The 26972-nt window shown below is 45.0% G+C and overlaps 2 protein-coding genes across 2 annotated transcripts; both read left to right on the top strand.

The window, feature by feature from the left end:
* Positions 1–1934: 1934 nt before the first annotated feature.
* Positions 1935–2410, top strand: LOC123125076 (subtilisin-chymotrypsin inhibitor-2B-like). Its single transcript, XM_044545611.1, has one exon. The coding sequence runs from the start codon at positions 2000–2002 to the stop codon at positions 2291–2293; it is 294 nt and encodes a 97-aa protein (XP_044401546.1). The 5' UTR covers positions 1935–1999; the 3' UTR covers positions 2294–2410.
* Positions 2411–4207: 1797 nt separating this feature from the next.
* LOC123125077 (uncharacterized) lies at positions 4208–12618 on the top strand. The gene is made up of 3 exons (XM_044545612.1): positions 4208–4671; positions 9640–9851; positions 11841–12618. The coding sequence occupies exons 1-3, from the start codon at positions 4332–4334 to the stop codon at positions 12414–12416; spliced, it is 1128 nt and encodes a 375-aa protein (XP_044401547.1). The 5' UTR covers positions 4208–4331; the 3' UTR covers positions 12417–12618.
* The last annotated feature ends 14354 nt before the right edge of the window (positions 12619–26972 follow it).

The raw sequence follows: 26972 nt of genomic DNA on the forward strand, positions 1-26972 counted from the left end.
TCCGCAAGAGGGCCTAGACGACCACCAAAAATACCCCCACCGGGTTTTGCAAAGATCCATGTGGACGCGGCAGTTCGCTCGGGTAGAAGAGGATCAGCAGCGGCAGTCTGCAGGGATAGACAAGGGAACTTCTTAGCAAGTTCATCATTGGTGATCCAAGGTCTTGAAGATCCAGCCACCCTCGAAGCGATCGCATGCCATGAGGCACTGGCGTTAGCCGAGGACTTGCATCTACAGAGCTTCATTGTGGCATCGGACTCAAGACAAGTTATCTCAGATATCAACAAGGATGTTCGGGGAAGATATGGTGCTATCATTAGCGAGATCCGCCTTCAAGCAGAACTTTTTCAATGTCTTTTTTACTTTTGAACGTAGGGAAGTGAATGTAGAAGCTCATAGTTTAGCTAAATTTTCTTTGTCTCTAGATCCGGGACGCCATTTCTGGTTTGGCCAATCCCATGATCTAAACCATATCCCACATGTTGTGGATTTTGATGAATAAAGACTAGTTCTACCCCTCAAAAAAAAAGCCGTCGTGCTTTTGGGAAGTACATGCCGATTTCTCATACAGCCTAGCAAACAACTTCTCACATTGGCCTGCCTCACAGTATGCAGACAACTAAACATATATCTCAACTCTTTTTTTGCATCAGCTTAGCCAGGCTAGACTCAGCCAGGATGGTGCATACGATGCAGTGTGAAGCTATGCAAGGAACCAAACATGCCCAAGTTTCCTTCCGTCGTGCAGCCATCTCTTAAGGGCGAGAAAATCTGCCATGAGGATGCGTTTGTGGAGAACGAGTGAGGAGAAAAGCTTACATTTCGGTCCAGTTTGCGGACGCGCGCAATATCTTGACAGCATCAAATCTTCGACGGGATCCGCCTGAATTGGACGAGATATGAGCTACTCCAAGGTCAAATCTTGAGTACGTAGCTGTTTGTTTTGACCACGCATGTACATTCAACGCGCCAAGTATTCTTCTGAATTTACTTCTAAGGAGGCAAGGACGAGATATGAACCACGTACTGTTGTTACTTTATGCACTGACAAAGCAAAAACGAATATGAGGGCACGTTCAGTTAAGAATAGTGCATGCGCAATGCTGGACTTTTGGATAATACTTTCTGTGTCATCGCCATCACCCATCAATATGCTCTCTCCAATATAAGATGCTTTGGACATTTCAAATAGTCTACATATAGACTGAAACGAATGAACAAACACATTAAAACATATTTATATACATTCGATTTCATGAAAGTGAAAACATTTTATATTTATGAACAGAGGGAATACGTATGCCGTTCTGTTCAATGGTCATATACTCATATGCTGGAAAAGCCACAGGTGATATCACACCTTAAATGCTCTCATGATACCAACTTTGAGACGCAAATTTAAACGTTTCAAAATATTTTGAATCTTTTATGAATGTTCACAATGTATGTGACTACAACCCCTAAAAAGGTCTGATCAAAATTCAAAATACACATTAAGAAACAAAAAAGACAAATCTAGAATGAAAAGTGTCAAAAAAGTCAAAAGCATAATTGACACTGTTCACACCTGGATTTCTCTTTTTTGTTTCTCAAGGTACATTTCGATTTTTAACCTGAAATTTTCAGCGGTTGTAGATACATTTCCTGTGAACATTCACAATTTTCAGAATTTTTTGAACATCTAAAATTGACTTTTTTGAAATGGTAGCATGGGAGCACGTGAGTCTTGATATCACTGGATATTCTCCCATCATATGCGTGCTAGCCAGCATTAATTTGGGCCAGCTGGTCAACGACTCGATGCGCGGGACAGATACTTAATTTCACATCATGGATCGTCAACTGATCCAGCTCGATCAGTTTAGTACTAGCATCGCATATACCAGTGTATATTTATCCTATAAATAGGAGTATTGTTGTTCGGGGATCGATCACATAGCTAGCTATCACACATAGCACGTTGATTGGGCAAACACATCACACAAGAAAGTATTACTCCATGGGGTTTCAAAAGGGTCCTGCTGGGGTTAGTGCGATCATGGTGGGTCTGATCATAGTGATCATGGCCACTGCGGCTATGAGCTGCTCGGAGAAGGTGGCCACCGACGAGAAGACGTCGTGGCCGGAGGTGGTAGGGCTGAGCGTGGAGAAGGCCAAGGAGATCATCCTCAAGGACAAGCCCGACGCCGACATCGTCGTCCTCCCCGTTGGCTCGCCGGTCACCAAGGACTACAGGTCCGAGCGCGTCCGCATCTTCATTGACACCGTCGCCGAGATCCCCCACACTGGCTAGCTAAGCTACCTGTCTAAACATAAGTATTTATTTTTGTCAAGGGTATACATGGACGAATAATTTCATATACGCCCGCCCCACATGGATCAATGCATAGATGTCATGGGTTTTGTGCTAGCTCTTGGATCCTTCATATTGCATCTTTTCTTTATGAGTTTTTTTTCTCCTATATGCTTGGGCGGAGTTGGATTATCTTCTGGGCACCCTTGGTGTCGGCTTCTCCAGGATGTCGGTCTATGTTGACGACTTTTCAGGAACTTCTTGTATAAACTTCTGGGTTTCAGTGAGGCGGTGGCGATGCTTAAAGCACCAACGACAGACAGGTCACAACACCGCTCTCTTGTTGAAGTGATTAGCAGCTTAGCACGCCGTCATGCTAGAGAGCTTGTATTCATGCAGTGTAACCGTTGGTAGAATACCGCGAGTCATGAGTTGGCCGCGTATGGCCGTAGCACCCCACGTACACAGTCTGGTTCGTAGGAGGACCGGACTTTCTTGTAAACTTGGTTAAGGCCGAGAGGCCTCCTTGAGTAATGAAAGTTTTTTCCCCCTACAAGAAAAAAAAACTTCTGAGTTTCAGCAAGGTTGCATGAGACAGAGGTCCGAGCTAGCTTTGCTCATGGAGTCACGGCGAGCTCAGATGGAGCAGAAAGAAGACGGTTCATTTTCTTAAAGGACTTGCCTCTAATTTCTTGTTATTCTAAGAAAGTTTTTGCAAGGGCTTTTTCTAGGAAAAGCTAGTGATCAACTGGCGGATCTTTTCTCTCACATCCACCATGTGCTACACTTGACACGCGTCTTGATGGGACAGCGCATCGCTTCTCTCCTTCATCCCTATCTCCACCGAAATGGCCGCATATATTTATCTCTCCTTTCCATGAGTTGAATCAAACCTTCACCCGCAACCTCTTTCTGGATCTCATCTGACCATGCAGAGCGCTCTATACTCCGATTCTTGCAACTAGGCACCTGTTTCAAAAAACCACGCATTCTCACGCGCGCTGACCCTCCCATCTCGTATCTCTCTCTCTCTCCACGCCCTGCCTCTTTCCATGAATTTCATCCCCACCTCTTGTCAAACAAGCATGTTTGCTACAACCCCACCACATCGGAGGCGGGCACTAGCGTCCTTCCTCCGTCGTAAAAACACGGGTGCTGTAGAGACCACGGGGTGCTCTCTCTGTTGCAAGGTCGGTGTTCTTGCATGTTTTCGCAACAACAGTCTTGTTGCAGGAATACATAGAAGAGGCTGAAGATCTTGGGTTCTATTGCAATGGAGGTTTTGTCACAAGGGTCTTGTTGCAGAAAAATAGAGAAGAAGTTCTACATCAAGGGTCTTGTTGCAGAAAAATAGAGAAGAAAATGTTTTGCAACAGGGGTCTTGCTGCATGAAATTAGAGAAGAGAAGATTTTGCAATAGAGGTCTTGTTGCAGAGAATTAGAGAAGATTTTTTGTAACATGACTCCTGTTGCAGAAAGTTAGAGAAGAAGAGATTTTGCAACAAGGGCATTGTTGCAGGAAATTAGAGAAAAAAAAGAAGACTCTCCTCGTACAATCAGACGGGTCGCGAGGCGGCGGATCGGCCGACACGTAGCACGACCCGTATTTTAATACTATATAATATATGGTCGTTGTCTTTCCGCAAAAAGTTAGAAAAAGGAAAATGTATTGCTTCATGAAATTTAACTTTTATGTTTATATTTGTGTAAATTTTGGTATACTATCATTTAAGTGGACCTAAAATATATACGAGCACACATTTAAAAGAAAACGATCATGACCATCATACTCTAATCTTTTTTTTTGAAATTTATACTCTAATCTGCTACGTACAATAAGCCTGTATCGCAAAAGAAATCTGTTAATAATAAGCCAAGCCAACTAATCCCACCGCAGCATTCGGTCAATACGCCGTGAGATGCGAGAGCCCCCCGTAGGGTACAGCACTACTCCTCGCCGCCGCCGCCGCTGCCCCCTCAGATGCAGATCCCCCGTTCCGTTCTACGCCCCCTCTGACACCCTAACGTCGCCACCCCAATGCGCCGCCTCTCATCTCCCTCGCGACGCCTCCTCTCTTCCATGGCATCTCGCTGGTGGCCACCAGCGCTTGCGCGACGACTCGTCCCGCCTGTCCGTCGTGTTTCCTCCGAGGCCACAGATGGGAAACTCGGTGGCAGTGTGGAAGATCCAAGGAGCGCAAGCAAGGGTCGTACGACTGAAATCTTGATCATGGAGGACGAAGAAGAAGTCAGCGACATCGATTACACCGTGGAAGTTAATGGTATTCCACAGAGCAGTCACCGTGATGGCTCTATCTACAGGGGCATCCGTCGTTCCGGCTGGAAAAGGGATTATCGTGTCGCAGACCGTAGCGAGAGTAAGTGATCAATACCACTCATCTCTTTTCCTATTATTTATTCATCGCTCGTACATGTATGCGACTTTTTTCTCTTGGCCATTGTTACACCTTTTTCCACGTCAATATTTGATCGTGCTTAGGGTATCTTCAACTGTAAACTGTAAATTTTCTCCCGCATCCGTTTATGGATGGGAACTAGTCCACGGGCACAGATACGGGAGAACGCCATCCAACCATAGTCATATACATTAAAAAAATTAATAAACCGGATGAAATTCATGCAAACCGGACGAAATATATTCAAGTTCTAATATAATTTACATAAACGGATGATATTTTGACCGTTTTACTAAAAACTATTAAAATAACACTAAACCCTATATCGGATGACCACCACGTAAGCGTGGCCGCCCTGTCCTGCTGCACCGCCGTCAGCGTCTGTGCCGCCGTTTTCGTCATCGTCGTCCCTCCAGCGGCGCAAGGATGTCGGAGGTTCACGGCAGTCCTGTCCGGTGGCTGCCTGACGGTCGCCGAGGAGCCACTCCGCCTCCTACTGCGTGGTGCGAAGGGCCGCCCTGGCCACTGCTAAAGGCGCTGGCAGCGGCCATGCCCCTGTCGGCGTTGGCGGAGCAGTCACTAAGCGACCACTCCTTGCCAATCTTGGGGAGCTCGCCGTCAAGGCGGCGGCGGCGCCTGGCGGCCGTCTCCGTGATGGTGACGGAGCGGTCGAGCGCCCACACCGCGGCGAGGTCCGGGTCGTTGTGGACCCATTCCGGCGCCACGTCCGTCATGGTGAACACGGAGCGACGACCGGCATTTTATCAGTCGTACCTCGCCTGCTTCCGCGCCGCGCCGCTCAGCCTCGGATACCACGGCTCGAGAGCCGGAGGCACCGCCGAAACCACCGCCTCCGAGGTAGTGGAGGATGCGGCCACGCGCCTTGGTGGTCGTGGGTAGCACCTCCTTCGTCTGCTGGCAGTGGCATCGTGGTGGTGACGAGGGCCCGTCGACCCGCATGTAGCGGCCATGCGGCAGGGGGGACGCCGGCTCGTCCTCCCCGCGGCGGAGGCGCTGGAGATGTCGGCTCCTGCTTCACACGGCCGCCGTTGTGGAGGCCGTGGTTGCACGGTGGGACGTCGGCTTGTCCTTCACTTGCCGGAGTGGGGATGTCGCCTCCCGCTTAAAGCGCACCCGCGGCGGGGATGGTGGCTCCTCATTCACACGCGCCGGTGACGGTGCCGCTGGACCCATCTGACAGACGAATTCTTCGTCCCCCAGAGCCGCCTTCGTGAGGAGACGGGGCCGCTGCTGTGGCTGGTCCTCATCACTGGATGAGATGACAATTTCCTCCTTGCAGGAAGAGCCCGCCGCTGTGGATGCGGCTGGTCTAGGTGAGCAGGGGCGGCGACGCCATGATCTGTCTGACGACGAACTTCCACCATTGCCGCCTGTCGGCGCGGAGAACCAGGACTTCGGCATCACCGCTGGGCTCGAAGAGGAGAAAGGGCTCGGAGAGGAGGAAGAAGATTGTGCGGTGCTCGGGGTGGTGCGGTTCTGGACGACGCTAGAGCGAGGCCAGGCGGAGGGCCGGTTAGCCCGCTTCAATGCGGCACAACGGCCGGAGTTGATTTCTAGGGATGCGGCGTCCGCATTGAAGCGGCGGCAACGCCCGAGAGGTCGCGTCCGTCTGTGCCGCCTTCCCGTCTGGTCAAATCGCGGCATCAATGTCGGCCGATGCATGCTCTGGGCCGACATGAATGCGACGCGGTAAGCTGCGTGTCGCGTTGGATGGAAACCGCGGGAAGGGCGGGTGGGTGGTTTAGGTGGGCCAAGACGGTCAGAAGAGGGCCTGGGAGCGGTCCGGACTCCCGCAAAGCCCCGCGTTTGTCTCTGGTTTGCGGAACAAATCGCGTCCGGACCATGCTGTAGACCAATACAGGCCCACGTTGGATGGCTTCCGCTGTCCAGACGCATGCGAGAGGTTTACGGGTCAGCGTTGGAGATGCCTTTTTATAGACTAGCAAAAATGCCCGTGCGTTGTAATGGGAGAGAAAATAACACACGGTCTTAATCCCATAATCATGACTCAAGACCCTAATAGGTCCACGTCCTTTATTTTCACATGGCATCACATTTGTGTTGCCGGCGGTAGGCCTAGTGCTCACACAAAGAAAACACGTTTAAATGTGGTTAGTCCTAAGGCGTCTCTCTTGCTCTCTCTCTCATGCGCACGCACACTCGCTCAGAATAAGATGAGAAATATGTTGTTTTCCCGGCGAGGTTTTTCAGAGGTGTACATGTGTGGTTATCGATATTTTATTTTCTCTCAGTCTGGTTTAAATGGGTGTTTATTTGCAATTCGGATCGCCGCTGGTACGTATATTAAGTTTGCACTAAAAATAATATTTTAGTAGTATTTAGCAGCTAAAAATAGCATCATATTTAGATTCTACACATTTTTCTAATCAAATTTCATATATAACATGTTAGAATCAAAGTTACGGTTTAAAAGATATGTATAATTTTGTTTTAGATAAACCACGGATTGATTAACCGAAAAGTCTTCGGGTTTTCTGTTAAAACAAAAAAATGATTCGGCTGACTTAAATATGGACCGCGGGTTGATTAGTATAAAAAGTAGGGAGGTTTGTGTAAAATGCAAAAAATGGTTTGTTCTCACTTAAAGATGGACTGTGGGAATTTTCTGCAAAAGGACGCGACGGACGACCAGAGACACTCCATGCTTTATTATTAGGGAAAGATTATTGTTTCTAGTCAATGTTGTTCTTACATACGTATTTTATAGAAACTTTTGGATTTGTAACTGTGCACAATTTTACCTAACCGGAATCAGATTGAACTAGTCCACACCTGAAGCCTTATAGCTGTGACAAGTGAAGTTCTACAGTCTAGAAGGCTAGCAAAGGAAAGAGTATACCTGGTTCGCTGTGGATGTAGCTCTTTAAGTTATTATAATTGTCCCTCCTCACCCTGGTGGTCTTCAAGCATCTCTCCTGCTTAGCTTTGTAGGCTCAGAGCATCTACAAACAAACGGACTTGGCAAATCTGACCCCTCAAACGCCCACAGACGCGTCCGGCCCGTCCGGGGACAATGACCGGTCACGCCTCGAATAATCCATTCCACAGACGGATATCTCAACTTAGAAACCTCAAATTCATACTATTACATGCAAGGTAAACCTAATCTTAAGCGGAGCCTGTCCGACTCCATTGTGCCCTTGTCCGGCGGCCGGCTGCGGTCCCCAGAGTGTTGGTCCGGTTGTTGGCGAGGTAGAGTAGGACATGGGACACGAGCCAGCTTATGGGACTCAAGGCGCCGCCGTCTCCCATGCCCTACTCTTCCTTGTCGGAGTCCGGAACCCTAACGGTTGCGGTGGACGTAAGATTGATGATGGATCCGTCCTGGGACGAGCCGACAACATCCACCACAACGCGGTTGCGGCGCCCGGACTGGTGCGCCATACAGGGTGCCGGAGAATGCGACTCCACTTCACCAACGTCGGTCGCCGCGAGGGCTGTCGCTGTCCTTGCTCGGGGAGGGGGGGGGCGTGCCATGTTTGCGACGGACGACGCCCATGGTGCATCCTCCACCTCGGTGAGCCAACGGGGGGGTTGCGCGTCGGCCACCGCGCTCAGACGACAGATGGACTGCACCGCCTCTGGTGAGGCAGCGATGCCACACCACGTGCCGGATCCATGCGGCATTTGGGTGGGCGCAATGGATTCTCGACGAAAGGAGTCCGAGCGCAGCTGATGGATTCTCGACGGAAGGAGTCCGAGCGCTGCCGTTGGGTGGCCTCCTCCCGGGAGCTGCGGAGCGCAAGCCGAACGGTCATCTCCTCCTCAGGGCTACGTGGGATGAGCTCGGGGTCGACGGATCTGAAGGTGTAGGACTTGGATATTCTGCCCGCCATGCTGGAGAAGGCCGGAGATCGCCGGATGGGAGCTTGGGTGGCGGAGGGGAGTGAAGTGAAGTGGCTAGGGTTTGGTCCGAGGAGCGAATGGGGAGGAATATATGTGGGGTCGGGTGGGGCAGTGTGGGTCGGGTCTGACGTGGCGGATGCGCTCGGCGCCCCCATATTCGCCCTACATTTGGGCTGGATATGAGGGGTGCCAGTCAACCTGGACGTTTGAGGCCCGTTTGAGGCGTCCATCTGGGTCGGTTTTTTTGTTACCGGTCAATGACCGGGCCGTCTGCCCAGATATTTGAGGCGGGTTCGGGGTGTCTGGCTGTAGATGCTCTTAATACCAGCTTTTCTCAACATACATCCCTTGTTGCAGTGCAATAGCTGCAGTGTATTGGGGTGCTATGATTCCATATTTGGACATCTTGTTTTTCCCTAGCACCTCATGAGGTTGCTTTTTCCTTGACTTCTGGCCATATATACCTGCCTTTTTGTCATACAAAGGTGAGTTTATAGTATGACCCTTAGTCTTATCCCATTCAGTGGAAACTCCTAACTGGTTTAATCCTATTTCCCCATATGCTTGTAGGTGAGACTTCAGTTTTATCTCATACCCATTAGAACGTAGAAGAATGAAGGTTGCTCTCCTCCAAACTCTTCTGCATGCGGTGATACTATATGGTATTGAGTTGCTGCACCACTGAATGAAGAACATCCAGTTAACTTATCATAGAGCACCAATCTCATTTAAATAGATGACAAGTGATGTATGTTCAGGGATAAATGAGGACATACAAACATAAAAAAGAACATACAATTTGTGCAGACACGATGCACACACAAAATTGTTTAGACACGTTCCTAAAGAAAAACTTTTCGACGGAGCAAAATTCATTGTGAAATGAACATAGATAGTTTCTACTTAGTAGATAAAAAGGAAAAATTCAGATAGGGCCATGTAATCCTCAAACGACATGTTTTTACCTTTCTAATGCCATGTAGCTACTTACCGCGCTAATTTTAGATATAAACTTACAATATAACTTCATTTTTTATGAAGCTCGGTTGGAGGCAATGATGTTTTCAGATCCCACAAAGGGCATGAAAGATTGTTGTAACATGCTGCAAATTTTCGCATTGGAGTTGGCTAAAATTCCTGGGGATAATGGCTTAGTAGAGTTATATGGATACATAGCAGCGCGGGACGAAGTGGATATGTTGCTTAATTATGTCGTCAATATTAGCAGGAATGATCCCATCATTGTGGCGCAGGTGCATACACATACTCAGGTGGAATTATTTCAAGGAATAAGTCCATCCTAACATCCCCTAGTACTGAGGTTTGCATGTTTAACCCCCTTAATTATAGTCCTGAATCCGCCCATTAAAAGCACACATCCTATGGGTGCAGCCTTTTGGAGGCCGAGCCCCAGGGAGCTCGTTTTGAAAACCAAATTTCTAAAGCGCGAAATTTTTTGAATGTTTTTTTGTGAACAATCACACACATGTGTATTACGTATGTGCGAAAATTCATAACCATATACTTTCACACATGGCGTACAGAAAAAAGCCAAAAATGTATTTCTAAGATGAGCCAATATTTTTTGTTGTTGGTCCGGAATTATTTTTTGTACAGCCTAAAAAAATCAAATGATTTTTCACACGTTCGTGCAGAAAATGTATATGTTTTCATGGATTTAAAAAAAAATTGAAATATGACTTTTGAAAAATACCGAGCTCCCTGGAGCTCGGCCTCCATTGGCATTTTCCGCCCATCCTATATCCTATATAACTGAATAGGTGATCTCCACTAATCTATTTCTTTTAACATGCAAAACATGTCAACTCAACATGCAACCATGCATGAAAAGGGCCTGCCACAACATACAATCATGCATGAGAAAAGGCCCACTTCAACATGCTACCGTGCATATTAGTAATGTGACATACCCATCTAAATGGTTTTCTACTATACAATAATCAAATACAAATATGGTGCATTTACAGTTTTAGTTCTCATATCATTTTATACAACCAAATCTCATTGCAATATATTTTGCAACCAGTTCACGTATTAACAGACGGGGTATCATCTAGTTTGGATAGCATTGGAGGTTGTTTCAGCGACATGGGTCGTTAGATGGACCATGCCACAAGGGCAAAACCGCCCCCAAAGAGTCTATCATTTAGATGGTATGGAATATTTTGGGAGCCAGATACTAGATGTTTTTGTACATAATTAAGTAGATGGAGCTTGCTATTCATGGGGTTAAGTAGATTCCTTATTTTAAAATTGCATTATTCATTTTAAAATATAGGTAAACTTAACACATGCATCGAACAGTACATTTAATTGATGGAATACTGCAAAAAGTATTCTCTTTTACTTCATTAATTGGGATAGATTATGAATTTTGTATTATTTGTGCTCTTGAATTATGTACTCCCTCCGTTCCTAAATATAAACCTTTTTAGAGATTCTAATATGGACTACATATGGAGCAAAATGAGTGAATCTACACTCTAAAATACGTCTATATACATGCATGTGTACTCCGTATTGAAATATCTAAAAAAACTTATATTTAAAAACGGAGGGAATGGTAAACATAAAGCTCAGTTTTCACTCTTGAAATTTCAATAACAAGGAATAAGTATTTGTTGTTGTTGTTCCACAATTATCTATTTTGGTATTGGGCCAATGTAATATTTTGTCTTACCAACTGAAAAATACTTCCCCATGTGATCAGTTTGTGCATGAGTAGAAGAATAATAGTATAATGCATTGGATTGTACAAGTTAGTGCTATATTATTATGAACGCGATTTACTATGAAGACAAATTTAAATTATGAAACGAATGGAGTATGATGTATCCCAGACCAAATCGAGTTGAATTGTTTTGGATTCCTATTTGCTTCACTGAAATTGATTTCCCTCTCTTTATGGGCATATACAAATACATAACATTAATGATCCCAACCTAGAACACTCGCTTCATTATTTCTATTTTCGTATAGGCTTAGGTAGATAAATAATTTGAATTTGAAACAAAACCAAATGTTGGGCCATTTTATGTGAGTCACGCCATTATACACTATGTATCCATTTTGTTTAATATGTGACAAAGATCTTGGTTATCAGTTGTAAGGTTTAAGTAAATGTTTTTTTTTACAAATGAAGCATCATAATGGAAATATTTAGCTTTCGATATTTCTTACTTTAATAGGAAGAGCTACTAATTACAATACCAATTATGTAGGGTTCTCTCATTTGCATGGCTAGTGGCCCTAGGCGAGGGATAGGGTTGGCGAACTATACAATAATTGAGTATGACATGAGGATCAAAAGAGGCAGACATGAAAGAGATGACCTACAACTGATCGACGGCGCAATAGAATTTTGCTTCACGAGCACATGGAATCGGCCGTTCACAATTAACATCCGTGGCGACTGTGGTGGTGCGGTCGACATGACTTTAGCATGTCTTCACAACGCGGTCGAGGCAACAGTAGAGGTTCTTATATCAGAACTGCATGGTAGTTTCAACATGTCTCTCAGATGTTTTACCAGCAGGTTCTATAAAGAGATTCGGTTGTTCGATGGCATCGTTACCGAGTCTTATGGCTTGAGGAAGTATGTGGTTGCGGTAATGGAGAGGTCTTTCATACGTTTGAAATTCAAGGTACACGCCCCGTCATCCAGTTCCAAGTCAAAACTTTGTTGTACGTTTAAGGCGAAGACCAATGGGCATATTGCTCGAGAGATAAAGACTGATTTTGTAGTTATCTCAGTGAAGGTGACTTGGTCGACGCTGCCTAATAGCTTTCCTGGCTAAGGTTTGTCGGGCCGTACTTGTGTCTGTGATGAGCAGACAATGGGATTAACGACACACTTAGGCAATGTGGAGTCATCGACTTGTGACAATGATTAGAGTGTAATCAAACTATTGTACTAAATATTTGGTCCACATGCTGATGAATCTTTCCATTTAAGAAAACTATGTGTCTTTGTTTTCAGGGTTAGGAAATTATGTATATGTTGAGGCTAGGTTAATTAGTTGTCTATGTTAATATGTTGCTTATGACATACTTAATTTTTCCTTGCCATTGCTTATGCTTTGATTTGTATGATTCATAACTACATGATTGAATCCGAGAGGAAATTGGGTGTAGACTCCTAGTGGGCCACAAGTGTTGAACCCACCTTGGAGGTCTATATAAAGGGGAGTGGGTGCACCTTTTAGGGTTGATCTTTTTCCACCCCACACAGCCGTCGATGCCACTCCCCACGCCCCCATGCCGTGTGACCAAACCTGGCAGTCCGCTGCCTGAAACTATTCCTCGTACGTCTACGGTGCTTGGACGAACCGTTCGAGGCATTCATGAGGCAGTGTTCGAGGGATCCGCGGGAAACTATTCGCGGGAGATCGTCTACACAAGGAGGAGACAACTCCGCTGATTGGTTATACGCATCACCAACTCTACTTCCGCTGCGGTGACTGCTTCTTCTAGCGGTAAACCCGATCCCGTGATCTATCCCCAGCAGTATGATCTTGGTTGCGCGGTTGAATTTTTTATTTGGCACTAGAGTATCGTACCACGTGTCCCAACAATAGGAGTTTAAACAAACAAGGGAGATCCGTTTAGGGTTGGCTAAAATTTTCTCATTACAGTTGGCTAAAATTCATGGGGATGATGACTTAGTAGAGTTGTTTGGTTACACAGCAGTGAGGGGTGATGCGGATATGTTGCTTAATTATGTCGTTATTAGGAGGTTAGGAGGGATGATCCCATTATTGTGAAGGAGGTGCGCACAATATATATACGCTTTTTCTCATATATATGTCGTTATTAGGAGGTTAGGAGGGATTGACTCCGTGGGTTCACCGTCATAATACGCTTCTTATCATGAATTTACGTTTTCTGTTTTTTCATCTATATTATTTTCTACATTCGAGGTGGTACCATCCGTTCTTTCCGTGTTTCTTACGTTCGCTGGAGTTCCAAGCCTTTCTTCTACACGTACGTCCTTTCTGCTAGATGGGCCTCAGTGCACCACATGGCCCAACGAAACCGAGCTAGGCCTGGTGAAAAGTAAACGGCAGTCTCCTCCCCGCTCGATTGCTCCCCTGTTCTCAAGCGCACCAGCCGCCGGGGCCGACCTGGTCTCATAACCACCGCCGCAGGCGTCTCTGACACGGACTCCATCGCACGTTCTGAACTTATAAAAAGGTCTTGAGTCCCAAGTTTAGTGCGTCCAATCTCGCCGTTCCGCTCGACATTGCCGCACCGAAGCGTTCAATCTCATCCGCCGGCTGCTGGGTGCCCGTGCCGCTCCCAATATCTGGCGACCCACAGCTGCCCCTCCCAGACCTAGATCGGATCCACACCGCCACTTGCGACCCCTGGCTCCGATGAATGACAACCCACGGTTGCTCCTTCCTGTCTCCGGCAACCCACTACTTCGACCCTGCTTCGACGACCAACGAGCGTGACGACCACCCACGGATGCAAGTTCCTTCTCTGCCGGTGCAGGAAGCGGCTCCTCCGTCCTTCAGATCCAGCAAGGTCCCAGCAACGCCGGGTCTAGAAACATTTTAGCGATGAGAGCACCAGGGCCACCGTCTCTGAATTCTGTTCGGAGTCAATACAAAGGAGAAGATGTTTCAGTTTTTCCTGATAAAGAGGCTAGCTGCTTGCCCCAAAGTTTGGTCTAAACTGTCGATGCTACTTTATATTGAAGAGAGGTTTTGAGGCAGAAGGTCTCTTTGGAGTTTGGACACTGGTTTTTTTTTAGTCGCGGAGGATCTGATAGAGATTGGTTGTGGCCTATGGAGATGAAATTCTACGTGCATTAAGAACCTTTGAATTTCTTCAACCGTCACATATCCTTTTGTTTTTCTCTTGTAGCCCTGAAAAAGATTGTGAATTGTCAGCTTAATGTCTATGAAAGTTGCATATCACTTGTTCTCCTGTAAAACGCTCAGTAGTCACTATCTTAGTCCATCTGATTTTGAATTGTTAGCTTAGTGTCCATAAATGGTGCATATCACTTTGTCTTCGGTAAAAGACTCTTAGTCAGTATCTTAGTCCATTCTTAGTTACTGCATTCTTGCGTCTATGCATATGTCAGTTATGTCCATATATGCTAAACGTGGTTTTATTAACTGGCATGTAAAACCGTCTTTGGCTATGCCACGTGGTCCTGTCTTGGGGTGGAGGAGTTGCATTATTGCTGATCAAATTGGGTCCAGCAGGACATTGACATGTCTTCTCTCTATAGTTCAAAGAAAGAAGCTATGGGGATCCACAGGAACCCACGACTCATAAATTGACACCTACTGCAGAACTTCCATCTCAAGTATTTCTTGCTGATATTGTTAGTGGTTTATGATAATTTTGTGTCATTTAACTCGGGAATAACCTGTTGAGCTCATTTTTCTTAATACAGGTCCTTCAGAAGTGCAACTCAATATCAATGTTGGTTTTCAAAAGGGTTATGATATCTACTCCCTCTAAATCAGCGACGACTAATATGGAACGGAGGGAGTAGGAGGTAATTTCCTGAAATTTCCTTGCAGCTGCTCTCTACTTACATCCGTGAACAACGTATTTTTGTTTTTCATTTCCATGCAGATTATTGTACTAGCAAAATTTATCTATTAAGATTACACAATTTTTCTCGCTCAGTATATTATTCGAGTTCTTCCGTCCGTGAATTATTGCGTGCCAGATCGGTATTTTTCTTGTTTGTTAGTATTGTCTCCTAGGTCCTAGCCCCTTTTAGAGGTCTATTAAACATTCTTTTGTGTAGTTTGAATCTTCCTGTTGCATCTATAAATATACGTTCAGGCAGCAGTAGTTTGTTTGACCTTGAAGTTTGAGCAGTTTATGCTGCGTTAACCTGTGCGAACGGTTAAAATGGCTCAGCCATTAAAAGGAATAAACATAGAGTTTCAGAAAGAATGCTCATTGTTCTTGCATTCTCCATGAATAGGTATTTCAGCATACCATAATAGGAATAGAACTAATGTGGTTCCTTGTCCTTTGTTATCTTCACTTGAAGGATCTTCACAATGGTCTTTTTAGGGCCCAGCCACAACTTATAGCAAATTATACAACACTATGATAATTAGCTTTAGGTTGTCGCACCTATAATTTGTGCGTCATGTGGTTTTCATGTCATTGTAAATTTAAAATGTATACTCAGGTTTTAGTGGCTACGATAATGTAGTCAGTTTCTATCATAATTATTTTGGCAGGGAAGTTTCTATCATGATCATATTATATATTTCTTTGTGACCGAGTTCGCATGCATCCGTAGTAAAAAAAATGTTGAGTCGGCCTTGCAATCAAGAAGGGTTTCTTTTTAGTCCTGCACGTAGATACCTCAAGATTTTCTTTAAGATGTTGTGGCCGCCGTCGGCGTTGTTGAGGTTTGTAAGAAGGCTACCAAAACTAATCATAAATTGTTCTATAGGTTTGTAAAAAGATATTTATTTATTTTATGTCCATTGCAGCGCCCAAGGTCTTATCTACATATTTAATCTACATGCAATTGATGTCATGTTTTATCACAAAATTAAATATTTGAATTAATGCTTATTCAATGCATTTTCATGTATTATTGAATATTTAACATTGTTTTAAATGAACTTATTGAGCTTGGTACATGAAAAGATTGTTTTCTCCCGGTTGCAATCCCATGGGCACAATATCCTAGCTGTTGGGCAACAAAGAATCATGGCACTCCGGCATACAAGAGGAATCATACCACATACATGTGTCATACGGGTGGGAAGGTGTAATACAATCGAAGTTGCTCACATACACTCACTTCTACGAACGCACGCACGCACACGCTACCCCTATGAGCACCTTCGAGAGATTAAACTGACACATCATCTTGAGATTGATGAAGTCACCACAAACGCCTTCGTAGTCGACAGGAACATCTACTCCCACTACACGCACATCTCTGGAAGGCCTGAAATAAATCCAGGAAAATGCAAGCACCAATGTCAAGTCTAAGACTTGAACTCTCGTGGGATCATAGGTTGGTTCGCACATGTGCGGGTCTTGAGCCATGCTTATTAGGCTATGAAGGTGCTATTTCTATCTCCCGATGCAACGCACGGGCTATTTGGATCACAGTGCCTATGTAAGGAGCGACCGAGGTGTTCCATCCTAAAAACAAAAAGCCCACGAACAGGAACTCGATCCCACCGACCCCAACCCACCTACCGTCCGTCCCTCACCTCCCACTCTCCCTCGATCCCAGACCCCGACTCACCTACCCATCGAAGATCCCGGAGCCACCCGTCGCCGGGGACCACCCCCACGCCGCCGACTGGAATCCTGCTCGCCGCCGCCCACCAAGAACCTCATGCGCCGCCGCCAGTACCAGCACCCTCCCCCTCCTCCCCATGATTCGTCCCCCGGCTCCCTCCAATCCAGCTTGCCGCCGGCCTCCATCCGCCAGCTTCCACAGGGCGGCGGCGCACGCCCACCAGTCGTCGCCGCTCACCAGCACACCAAGCTTGGCGCCGCGGATCCCTTGGCAGGCGGATCCCATCGCCGCCGCCTGCCAAGGGATCCTGCGAACTCCGTTTGTCGCCTCTGCACCCTGGCAGCAGCTTCCTCTTCTACAGGCGACCACGGTCCTCCATGAAGGACTCCCTTTGTCGCCTTTGCACGCCCTGCCTCGACATCCCTCGCGCGTGACCTTCCTCGGCGCCTCTCATGAACTTTCCTGTCATCTCTTCCCAGTCTGCGGTTGCGCTCCTAGCCGCCTCGACCCACCATGCCCCGCTGCCAAGCTCTTCGGGTTTCATTGGCGTTGCTGCGGGCAACCACGCGCACCTCCGGGCATGGTCGTGCGCCTCCCGTAACAGCTTCGGCGCAGCCGCGGCGGTCACAAGCACCTCCCGGCTGCAGTTGTGCGCCCCCATTGTCCATCTTCGGCACGTTGCGGTCAACCATGCATAGCCCTGGGTCGCGGCTGTCATCAGGGTCAGCTGCTACCACACGCAGATCCCCCGACCTTCATTGCCTGACAGCAGCGACCTTCCTAGCGAGCCGTCAGCGGCCTTCATTGTGTGCAGCCGACCACACACAAAACTGCAGCGCTCCGCCAGTACTCACGTCTGTACGTGGCGTCGTCGCCGGCAGCCTACCACACACTGCCGCTCCGTTCCATCTCTTCCATGCATTCTACCTTCGCTCCACACTCCTGCCCCATGCTCTGCTGCTAATCCATTGCTGCTCACGAGTTGATTTGGGCAGACAAAGCCACAAAGGAGAAAAGAAAAGGGGCAACTGGAGAGAGAGCAAGCAAGTCTATCCTCGTTCTATGTGGTGACTGGACCTATGCCTTGATTCCTCCTGAATTGTTGCTTCTGCATTTTCTCTGTTTTCAGGTGAATTTTTGGCTTCTCTTACAACTGTTCACATATGTTTAGATTTCTAGGAGAAGTTCATGTACTGATTGGGTATGAGTTCACATATGTCAATTTCCATGAGAGAAAAAAGACCAAAAAATGTGATTTCCAAAAATAAGTTGTGAATCAGTACAGTTTTGTGTGTGAATGTGTACATTCAGAAAAATGCGTGTGTGAATATAGGTTGCTGGACATGTCCAATACAATGTCCATTGTGCAGTAGTGCAAAAATACGTGTTTTTTTCAGGGGTTTTTCTTACTCGTGTAATACTGTTTTTGCTATTTGGCCTTTATATCACTCGGAAAATTAATTGGTACATTTCTGAATGCTGGTACATGAAAAAATTGATTAAAAGACAAACATAAAAACCATCCTATAATTTTGAGGGCTTGCAAAATAAAAGAAAAATATTTCTGACTAAGTCAAAGGTTCTCGTTCGTATGGTTCTATTCGACCCCATGTTGAAGTTAACGGAATCTTGTCAAGGAAGTTCAAGTACACTGTCTCAGGAAAACACGAAGAATTAAAGAATGCATTATAGCATGAATTAAAAGAATTTTTCCGTTGAAGTTCGATTAAAGAATTTTGCTGGGAAGTTCAAGTACACTGTCTTGAAAATTGTCAACAATTCAAAATCAAACACATGATATAGTGAAATAGAATAAAAATATGATAAAACTTTTTTGTTAGGATCACCATGAACATCACATCAGTAAGAAATTAAAAAATCGAATAAATGCAGGCAGAGAGGTGCACCTACTCTTGTCCAGTTTTATTTTTTTCAAGCAATTTAGTTGAAATTATACTCATCCACAAAAATTGGACAAAACCCTCGATGTTCTCTCTCAACTATAACATACCAAGATTATGAATCTGTAACAAAATGGACTTTTGGTGGTGTGCACGTGATGTTGACGTGCAAAAAATGAAGCTGTTTAATGTTTGGAAAAAACTCAGATTTTTCTAAATACTAAAGATTAAAACCAAGAAGTTCAAGTGCTCAGCCCGAGAAAGTTCAAAAATTCTTGTGAGAGTGGTTGAACAAAAATACGTGACATAAGTTCAAGGTGAAAGCAACGAGAAGTTCAACAACTGTAAGGAATGCATTTCAGGTGAGAATAAAAAGTATAGAAAAAAAGCTTAAAAGGTTTGTTGAAAGAAGTTCAAGTGCTCTGTCCGGGGAAGTTTAAAAATTCTTGCGAGAGAGGTTCACCTTGTATTTCCATGTTCGATTTTTTCCGTATAAAAACCGAATACAATTCTTTACTCAAAATATAAAAAGGTGAAGTTCAAATTGAAATAACAGAGAAGTTCGGAGTTTATTAAAACCTGGGATTTACCTGTTTTACCTGTTCAAAAAATAAAAACACAATGCCATTTTTTGCACTTTTAAAAATAACTCATAAACGAAAAAATGGTTGCTAGAAGTTCAAGTGCTCGACGAGGAAAAGTTAAAAAAATCTTGTGAGAGAGGTTCACCGTGTATTTAGATGTCCAAAAATACATAAAAAAATATGTTGTTTTTTTGTGTTTTAAAATAATTCTCTAAAACCAGTGAGAAATTCAAAGTGATAATAACCGGAAGTTCACGTACTACATGGTGTGTATTTCATATAAGAAAAATACAATAAAGTGAAAGAGAGTGAAGTTCAAACAGACATGCCCAGAAGTTCAACTACTTCACGCAGTGCAAAAAACAACACGTCAAAAACAGAGTGAAGTTCAAAAAGACATGCTCGAGAAGTTTAACTACTTCACGCAGTGCTTTTCCACTCACGATGAAGGCAGAATTCATGATCTCGTCATTTTCTAATTTACTTCAAAACGGCAGGAATATCATTTGTGTTAGTTCAAGTCCTCGGTCGGAGAAAGTTAAAAAAAATATTGTGAGAGAGGTTTCTACAAAAGGAATATCATTTGTATAACACTCACGAATGGATGAGAAAATTACAAACGAAAATACGTCACAGAAGTTCAACGTGAAAACAGCAAGAAGTTCAACTACTACGCTGAATGAATTTCAGAAAAAAAAAACTTTTAAAACCGTCGCGAGTATGAAAAAAGATCAACACGGGAAAGTTGCGTGTTTACAGCAGCTTTCCATCGGTATATCACTTGCTCAATTCCGGTGAGTGGATGGAGACCTACGAGCAGTGGATGGAGAGCTGCGAGCAAAAAAAGCCCGTGAAAAACAGAGTGAAGTTCAAGTACACACGCTGAGAAGTTCAAGTTCTTCACGCGGTGCATTTTTGAAGAAATCTGTTTTGCGATAAAGGCAGAACGAATTATCCCGTCGTTTTCGAAATTACTTAAAAAGGGCTAGGAATCAGAGAAAACCATCAACATGAAAAAGTTTTGCATTTTCCGTAGCATTTCAACAATATATTATTTGCCCCATTCCGATAAAGTTTGTAAAAATTACGGCGAAAATACGTTTTTATACATTTTCAAAATTGACTTAAAACAGTAAGGATATTGAGAGAAACAATATATACCAAAAAGTTTCCCGTTCCTCAAGCTTTCCAACGGCATATCATTTGCTGCATTCGGATGTATGGTTAAAAAATTAACTTGAAAATACAAACTCGGTATAACTTGTACCGTTTTCTAAATTACTTTTAAACCGTTCAAAATTAGAAAAAACTTTCAACATGAAAAAGTAGCGGCTTTTCATAAGCTTTCCAACGCCATATCATTTGCCTCAATTAGATTAGCAGTTTAGAAATGACATCGAAATTACGAACTCGGCTATTCGGATTACGAAATTTTATGATTTTCCAAATTACTCTTTAACCATAGGGAATTAGAGAAAGCTTTCAACATGTCGAAGGAGCGGTTTTCCAGCAGCTTTCCAACGCCATATTATTTACCTCATTCCGATAAACTGCTTAGAAATGCGATCAAAAATACAATTCACATTTTTCGTGTGAAGATAAAACGGTTTTCAAAACTGCTCTTAAACCGCTTACATTTTGCCAAAAATTTAACTTGGGTGATGATACTAGTGTCCATAGTTTTCCAACAGTATATCGCAAGCCCCATTTGGGCAATGTTGGCGGAAGTTCAACCTAGCACAGGGGGGAGTTCAAGTCGAACAACTCAGGCAGTAAAATTGCAAAAAACACAATTTCATCACGACCCGAGAGCAAAATCCGCCAACGAGCGAGATTCCTATTTAAAACGGGCATTTAGTTGCTAAAAACTGTTTCTAGATTACACTTACATCATATAGAATACGACTAACCAGAATAATTCGCGCGGGGAGACACGGTTGCGAAGATAGCCCGAACGTCGGGTTCGTACAGAGGGAAGTTCAGGCGTGTAACTCAGGAAGTTCATGTTGTGATCAGAATAATATTCTGATCCCGTGATCAGAATAGTGTTTATATATATATAAACACTATATATATTGACATCCGCAAGTACTGGGGTTCGCATGCTTAACCCCCTTAATTATAAAAACTTGTATTTGAAAATACCGTCCTAATCACACATGGGGATAGTTTTGGAGGTTGTTTCATCCACATGGCTCATTAATTAGGTGGACCCGCCAGGAGGTTAAAACCACCGCCAAAGAGTACCATGGACGGCATGGAATATTTCAGGAGTAAAATACCATATTTTTGAAGTTAAGTGTGTTACGTAGACGAACCTCGCTATTCGATGGGGTTAAGTAGACTCATTCATTATTTCAAATTACATTATTCATTTACAATATAGAGCTAGACTTATCACATGCATAGACCGCTACATTCTCTCAATGGCATACTATAACAACTATTACTCTCTTTTACGTCATTAAAGTTGAGATAGATTGTGAATTTATAATTATATATTATTTAGTAGATATAACAGTCTTCACTCTGGATTTTCTTAATAACTAGAAATAAGTTTAGTTTATAGTTTTTGTTCCATGATTATTTATTATATAACTTTTGCTTCCATGTGATTAGTCCGTCCATAAATAGCTGAATAACAGTATAATACTTCGGATTGTACAAGCCAGTGCTATATTGGTATGAAATGATGGTTTAGGAGTATCCCTTATTCCAAACAAATTGAAGCCAAATTGTTTTAGATTCTTGGTTGCTTCATAGTACACTACACAAAACTGATCTCCTTTCGTATATAGAATTTGGTTTCCTTTTGTATAGGCATGTGAAGATACATATAACACTGATGATCCAATAAGTAGTACAGTTGTTATTTTTCTATTTTCATTTCACAAATAATTATTTAATCAAATATTTGGGATTTGAAACAAAATCATGCAATGTTTGACACTTGACAATGATCTTGGTTTATCTGTTCTAAGGTCTACATAAATGTTTTTACAAGTGATACATTGTAGCGGAAGTATTTAACTTCAGATATTTCATACTAATTATGTAGGGTTCTCTCATCACCATGGCCGGTGGCCCTAAGGGATGGATAGATGAGGCAGGCAATGATCTAATCGAGTATGACATAAAAAAATGAGATCAATCCAAGGGCTAACCCTTGTTGGCATTTTTTTATAGGAGAAACTCCGTGAGCACCGCGCGTCCGAGCCAGGACTCGAACTCGGGTGGGTTGGCAACAATCCCAACTGCCCAGCCAACGAGTCGACGCCCCGTCCTCAAATCGAGTATGACAAGAGGATCAAGAGAGGTGAAAAAGAAAGAAATGACCTACAACTGATCAATGGCGTAACAGACATAGGGCCCGCGGGCGCATGGCATCGGCCGTCCACATTTGGCATCTCTGGCGACTAAGGCTGCACAATTGACATAACTCTATCACGTATTTATAGTCTAATCCAGGCAACCATAGAGGTTCTCATATTGGAATTGCAGAGCGATATTGATATGCCTATCAATTGTTTTACCAGTGGGTTTGCTGTGGAGATCCGGCTTTTCGATGGCGCCCTCCCTGTATGGCATGGCTTGAAGAGGTGGGTGGTTGGCCTAAAGGAGAAGTCTTTCATACATTTGAATCTCAAAATACACGCTCCGTCATCTGATTCTAAATCCCTCCGCCATTGTACCTTCAAGGCGAAGACCAATGAGAGATAAAGACTGATTTTGGGCTGGTCTTGATGAAGACGACTTGGTCGATGTTGCCTAGTAGCTTTCCTGGCTAAGGTTTGTACGATCCCCGAAAAAAAAAAGGTTTGTACGATCGTACTTCCGCCCGTGATGAGCGGGTCAAGAGATTAAGGGCATCTCCAATGCCGACCCATAAGCCTCCCGTATTTGTTTCGATCATGCTGCCCGGACAGGGGAAGCCATCCAATACGGGCCTGTATCAGTCACGGCGCGGTCAGGACGCGATTTCTTCCGCAAACTGAAGACAAACGTGGGGGGCTTTGCAGGAGTCCGGGCCGATCCCAACCCCTCTTCTGATCGCCCTGTCCCACCAAAAACCCCACCCCTCCCACGTGTTTTCAAATAGCGTCGCTCCAGAGCACCAGCGCCGGCATTCATGCCCGGCCAGAGCGGACGCGACCGCTCACTGGCACCGGCATCGAAGCGGCGCGCCGGCCGAGAGCGCCGCTTCTCGGTGCAGGCGACTGTCGCGCGTTCAAACGACACGACGGCCGCCCATTCGTCCATCTGCTGCCCACATTGATGGCACGCGGTTACCTAGGCGTCTCCTCCGGCACCACCCGTCCGTCCCTCTACCGCCCACCATTGCTATATAAACCAATGCCCCGGCCATAGCCGCAATCATCCACCTCTGATCGATCTCCGCGCCACTCTCACCATGGATCACTCCCTCGCCAAAGCTCTCTGGGATGGACTCACGTTGGATCAGAAGAAGGAGATGGCTGTCATTGCTGCCGGCTGGCTGGCCTGCCGGCAGACAGTTGGAGGACGACGACGTCCCAATGGAGGACGCTGCCGACGATAAAATGGTGCCACCCTCCTCCTCCGTGCCACCCTCGCCGGTGCGTTGCACCATGAGCATCAGCAAGGCACGTGCCCATTACATGGACATGGTGCGGGAGGAGCAGTTCCGGGAGGCGCAGGCCGACGCCGCCTACAACAACCACCTCTTGCAGGAGCACATGCAGGCGGAGAGCAGCTTGCCGCGGTAGGGTTGTCGCGCCGGACACGGACTTGGCAGAGCAGGAGCCGTTGCTCGAGTCCTACCGCTCCGCCCGCGAGATCCGCCTCGCCCGCAGGCAGTACTACCGCCAGCGGGTGGCGGAGGTGGCGACTGCCTACAAGGAGAGCGACGACGCGGGCGAGGCGGTGTTCGGCGAGACTGATGACGAGGAGGAGGACATCGCCGAGTCAGCGCCACTCCGCGACAACCACGAAGCCGGCACGTCCGCGGGCGCCGCTGACAGCGAGAAAGAGTAATGCACGGTAGGTCGCCGCCGCTCGTGTCCCGGCAAGCCCACAACTCCTCCCCTCCCATCGACGCCAAGCTTGGTGGGCTTAGCATCGGCAGTTGATTAGTCGCTTGGCGGCGATGTGGAGGAGGACAGCTTCACTTCCCAGGTCACGTAGGTGGAGCTGGAGAGCGCCGAGCCAGAACTGGAGATGGTGAAGCTTGATAATCCCCAAGTGCAGGGAATCATCGTAGCAATTCCCAATGGTGGAAGTGATAAGTATGGAGTGTCGAACCCACAAGGAGCTAAAGGTAAGATCAATATTCTCTTAAGTCCTATCTGCCACTGATACGACTCTACGTACACCGAACATTTACTTCCAACTAGAAACGAGAAATAAAACTACGTCGTGGGTATGAAGAGGATAACTTTGCATGATATCGGAGAGCTAAAACATAAAAGTAGGTGCTGTTATCATAAAGTTAGAATATATTACTAAATATTATAAATAGCGAGTGTGGAATAATGATGGATCGGTGTGCGGAATTGTCCTAGGCAGTTGTTAACAAGACCGGTAGTCGTCATTGCAATTTCATATGAGGGAGAGGCATAAGCTAACATACTTTCTCTTCTTGGATCATATGCACTTATGATTGGAACTCTAGCAAGCATCCGCAACTACTAAAGATCATTAAGGTAAAACCCAACCATACCATTAAAGCATCAAGTCCCCTTTATCCCATACGCAACAACCCCCTTACTCGGGTTTATACTTCTGTCACTCAAGCAACCCACTATAAGCGAATCATGAACATATTGCAACACCCTACAGCGGGAATCCCTCACGCTTGCGCGACACGGAGGGCACAATAGCACCAAAATAAAACATACAACTCACACCAATCTAGATCATCAATCAACCCAAAGACAAAGGATATCTACTCAAAACATCATAGGATGGTAACACATAATTGGATCATAATATGTGGCATAAAGCACCATGTTCATGTAGGGATTACAGCGGGGTGCGGGAGAGTGGACCGCGTAAAATATATGAGGATGGTGATGATGATGGTGATGTTGATGAAGACGATCACCGCCATGATGATTCCCCTCCCGATGGCACTCCGGCGCCACCGAGAGAGAGGAAGAGAGGTTCTCCCCCTTGTGCTTCCTCCTCCATGGCCGCCCCCTAGATGGGGAGAGGTTCTCCCTCTGGTCCTTGGCCTTCATGGCGATGATGGCCCCCTTCAGCAGGGTGCCAGAGAGGGCCTAGATTGATTTCTCGTGGCTACAGAGGCTTGCGGCGGCGGAACTTCCGATTTAGGTTATTTTCTGGAGGTTTATGTATTTATGGGAATTTTTGGCGTCGGTTTCACGTCAAGGGGGGGGTCTCCGAGTCGTCCACGAGATAGGGGCCCACGCCCAGGGGGTGGGGGCGCGTCCCACCCTCGTGGACAGCCCGGGACTCTTCTGGCCCAACTCTTTTACTCCGAGGGCTTCTTTTGGTCCATAAAAAATCATCGTCAATTGGACTCCGTTTGGTATTCCTTTCTGCGATACTCAAAAATAAGGAAAAAACAGAAACTGGCACTAGGCTCTAGGTTAATAGGTTAGTCCCAAAAATCATATAAAATATCATATAAATGCATATAAAACATCTAAGTTGGATAATATAATAGCATGAATACTTCATAAATTATAGATACGTTGGAGACGTATCAGCATCCTCAAGCTTAATCCCTGCTCGTCCTCGAGTAGGTTAATGATAAAGGAAATAATTTATGAAGTGTGAATGCTAGCAGGTGCACAAGTTTGATCAATGATAATTTCAATCACCTTTTCTAGCATCATTATATGTCATAACAGTAGCTCATCTCATAAAACTTTTCATGATCAAGTAACAAGCTATTCACATGTTAAAGTATAGATTATAAACTTTCTTGAAAACTAACAAACAGTGCTCTTAGTCATCAAACAATTGCAATTCATCTTATTTTCGGGAAGGGTCTATGTAAGAGCTTTGATTCAGCAAACTCCACATACTCAACTATCATTTAATCTTTCACAATTGCTAACACTCATGTGATATTTATGGGTTCAAAGTTTTAATCGGACACAGAGAAAGATAGGGGCTTATAATTTCGCCTCCCAACCTTTTACCTCAAGGGTAATGTCAACAATAATAATTTATAAAAACTTACATCCAAGTGGATATATATATCCGGATCGCTCCAACACAAAGTGCTTGCCAAAGGAAAAAGTGTAAAAAGGAAAGGTGGTGATCACCATGACTCTTGTATAAGGGTAGAAGATAAAAGTAAAAGATAGGCCCTTCGCCGAGGGAAGCAGAGGTGGTGATGCGCTTTTATGGTTGGATGCACAGAATCTTAATGCAAAAGAACGTCACTTTATATTGCCACTTGTGATAAAGACCTTTATTATGCAGTCCGTCGCTTTTATTTCTTCCCTATCACAAGTTCGTATAAAGCTTATTTTCTTTGCACTAATAGATCATACATATTTAGAGAGCAATTTTTATTGCATGCACCGATGACAACTTACTTGAAGGATCTTACTCAATCCATAGGTAGGTATGGTGGACTCTCATGGCAAAACTGGTTTAAGGGGT

The sequence above is a fragment of the Triticum aestivum genome, chromosome 5D (genome assembly GCF_018294505.1).
Source record: "Triticum aestivum cultivar Chinese Spring chromosome 5D, IWGSC CS RefSeq v2.1, whole genome shotgun sequence".
NCBI lineage: Eukaryota > Viridiplantae > Streptophyta > Magnoliopsida > Poales > Poaceae > Triticum > Triticum aestivum.

Bases quoted from the DNA above. Each gene is read 5' to 3' on its own strand.
- LOC123125076 (XM_044545611.1), top strand. From the start codon at position 2,000: ATGGGGTTTCAAAAGGGTCCTGCTGGGGTTAGTGCGATCATGGTGGGT.
- LOC123125077 (XM_044545612.1), top strand. From the start codon at position 4,332: ATGCGCCGCCTCTCATCTCCCTCGCGACGCCTCCTCTCTTCCATGGCA. The intron at 4,672-9,639 runs GTAAGTGATCAA...TTTTTTATGAAG, and splicing joins TGTCGCAGACCGTAGCGAGA to CTCGGTTGGAGGCAATGATG. The intron at 9,852-11,840 runs GTGCATACACAT...CCAATTATGTAG, and splicing joins ATCCCATCATTGTGGCGCAG to GGTTCTCTCATTTGCATGGC.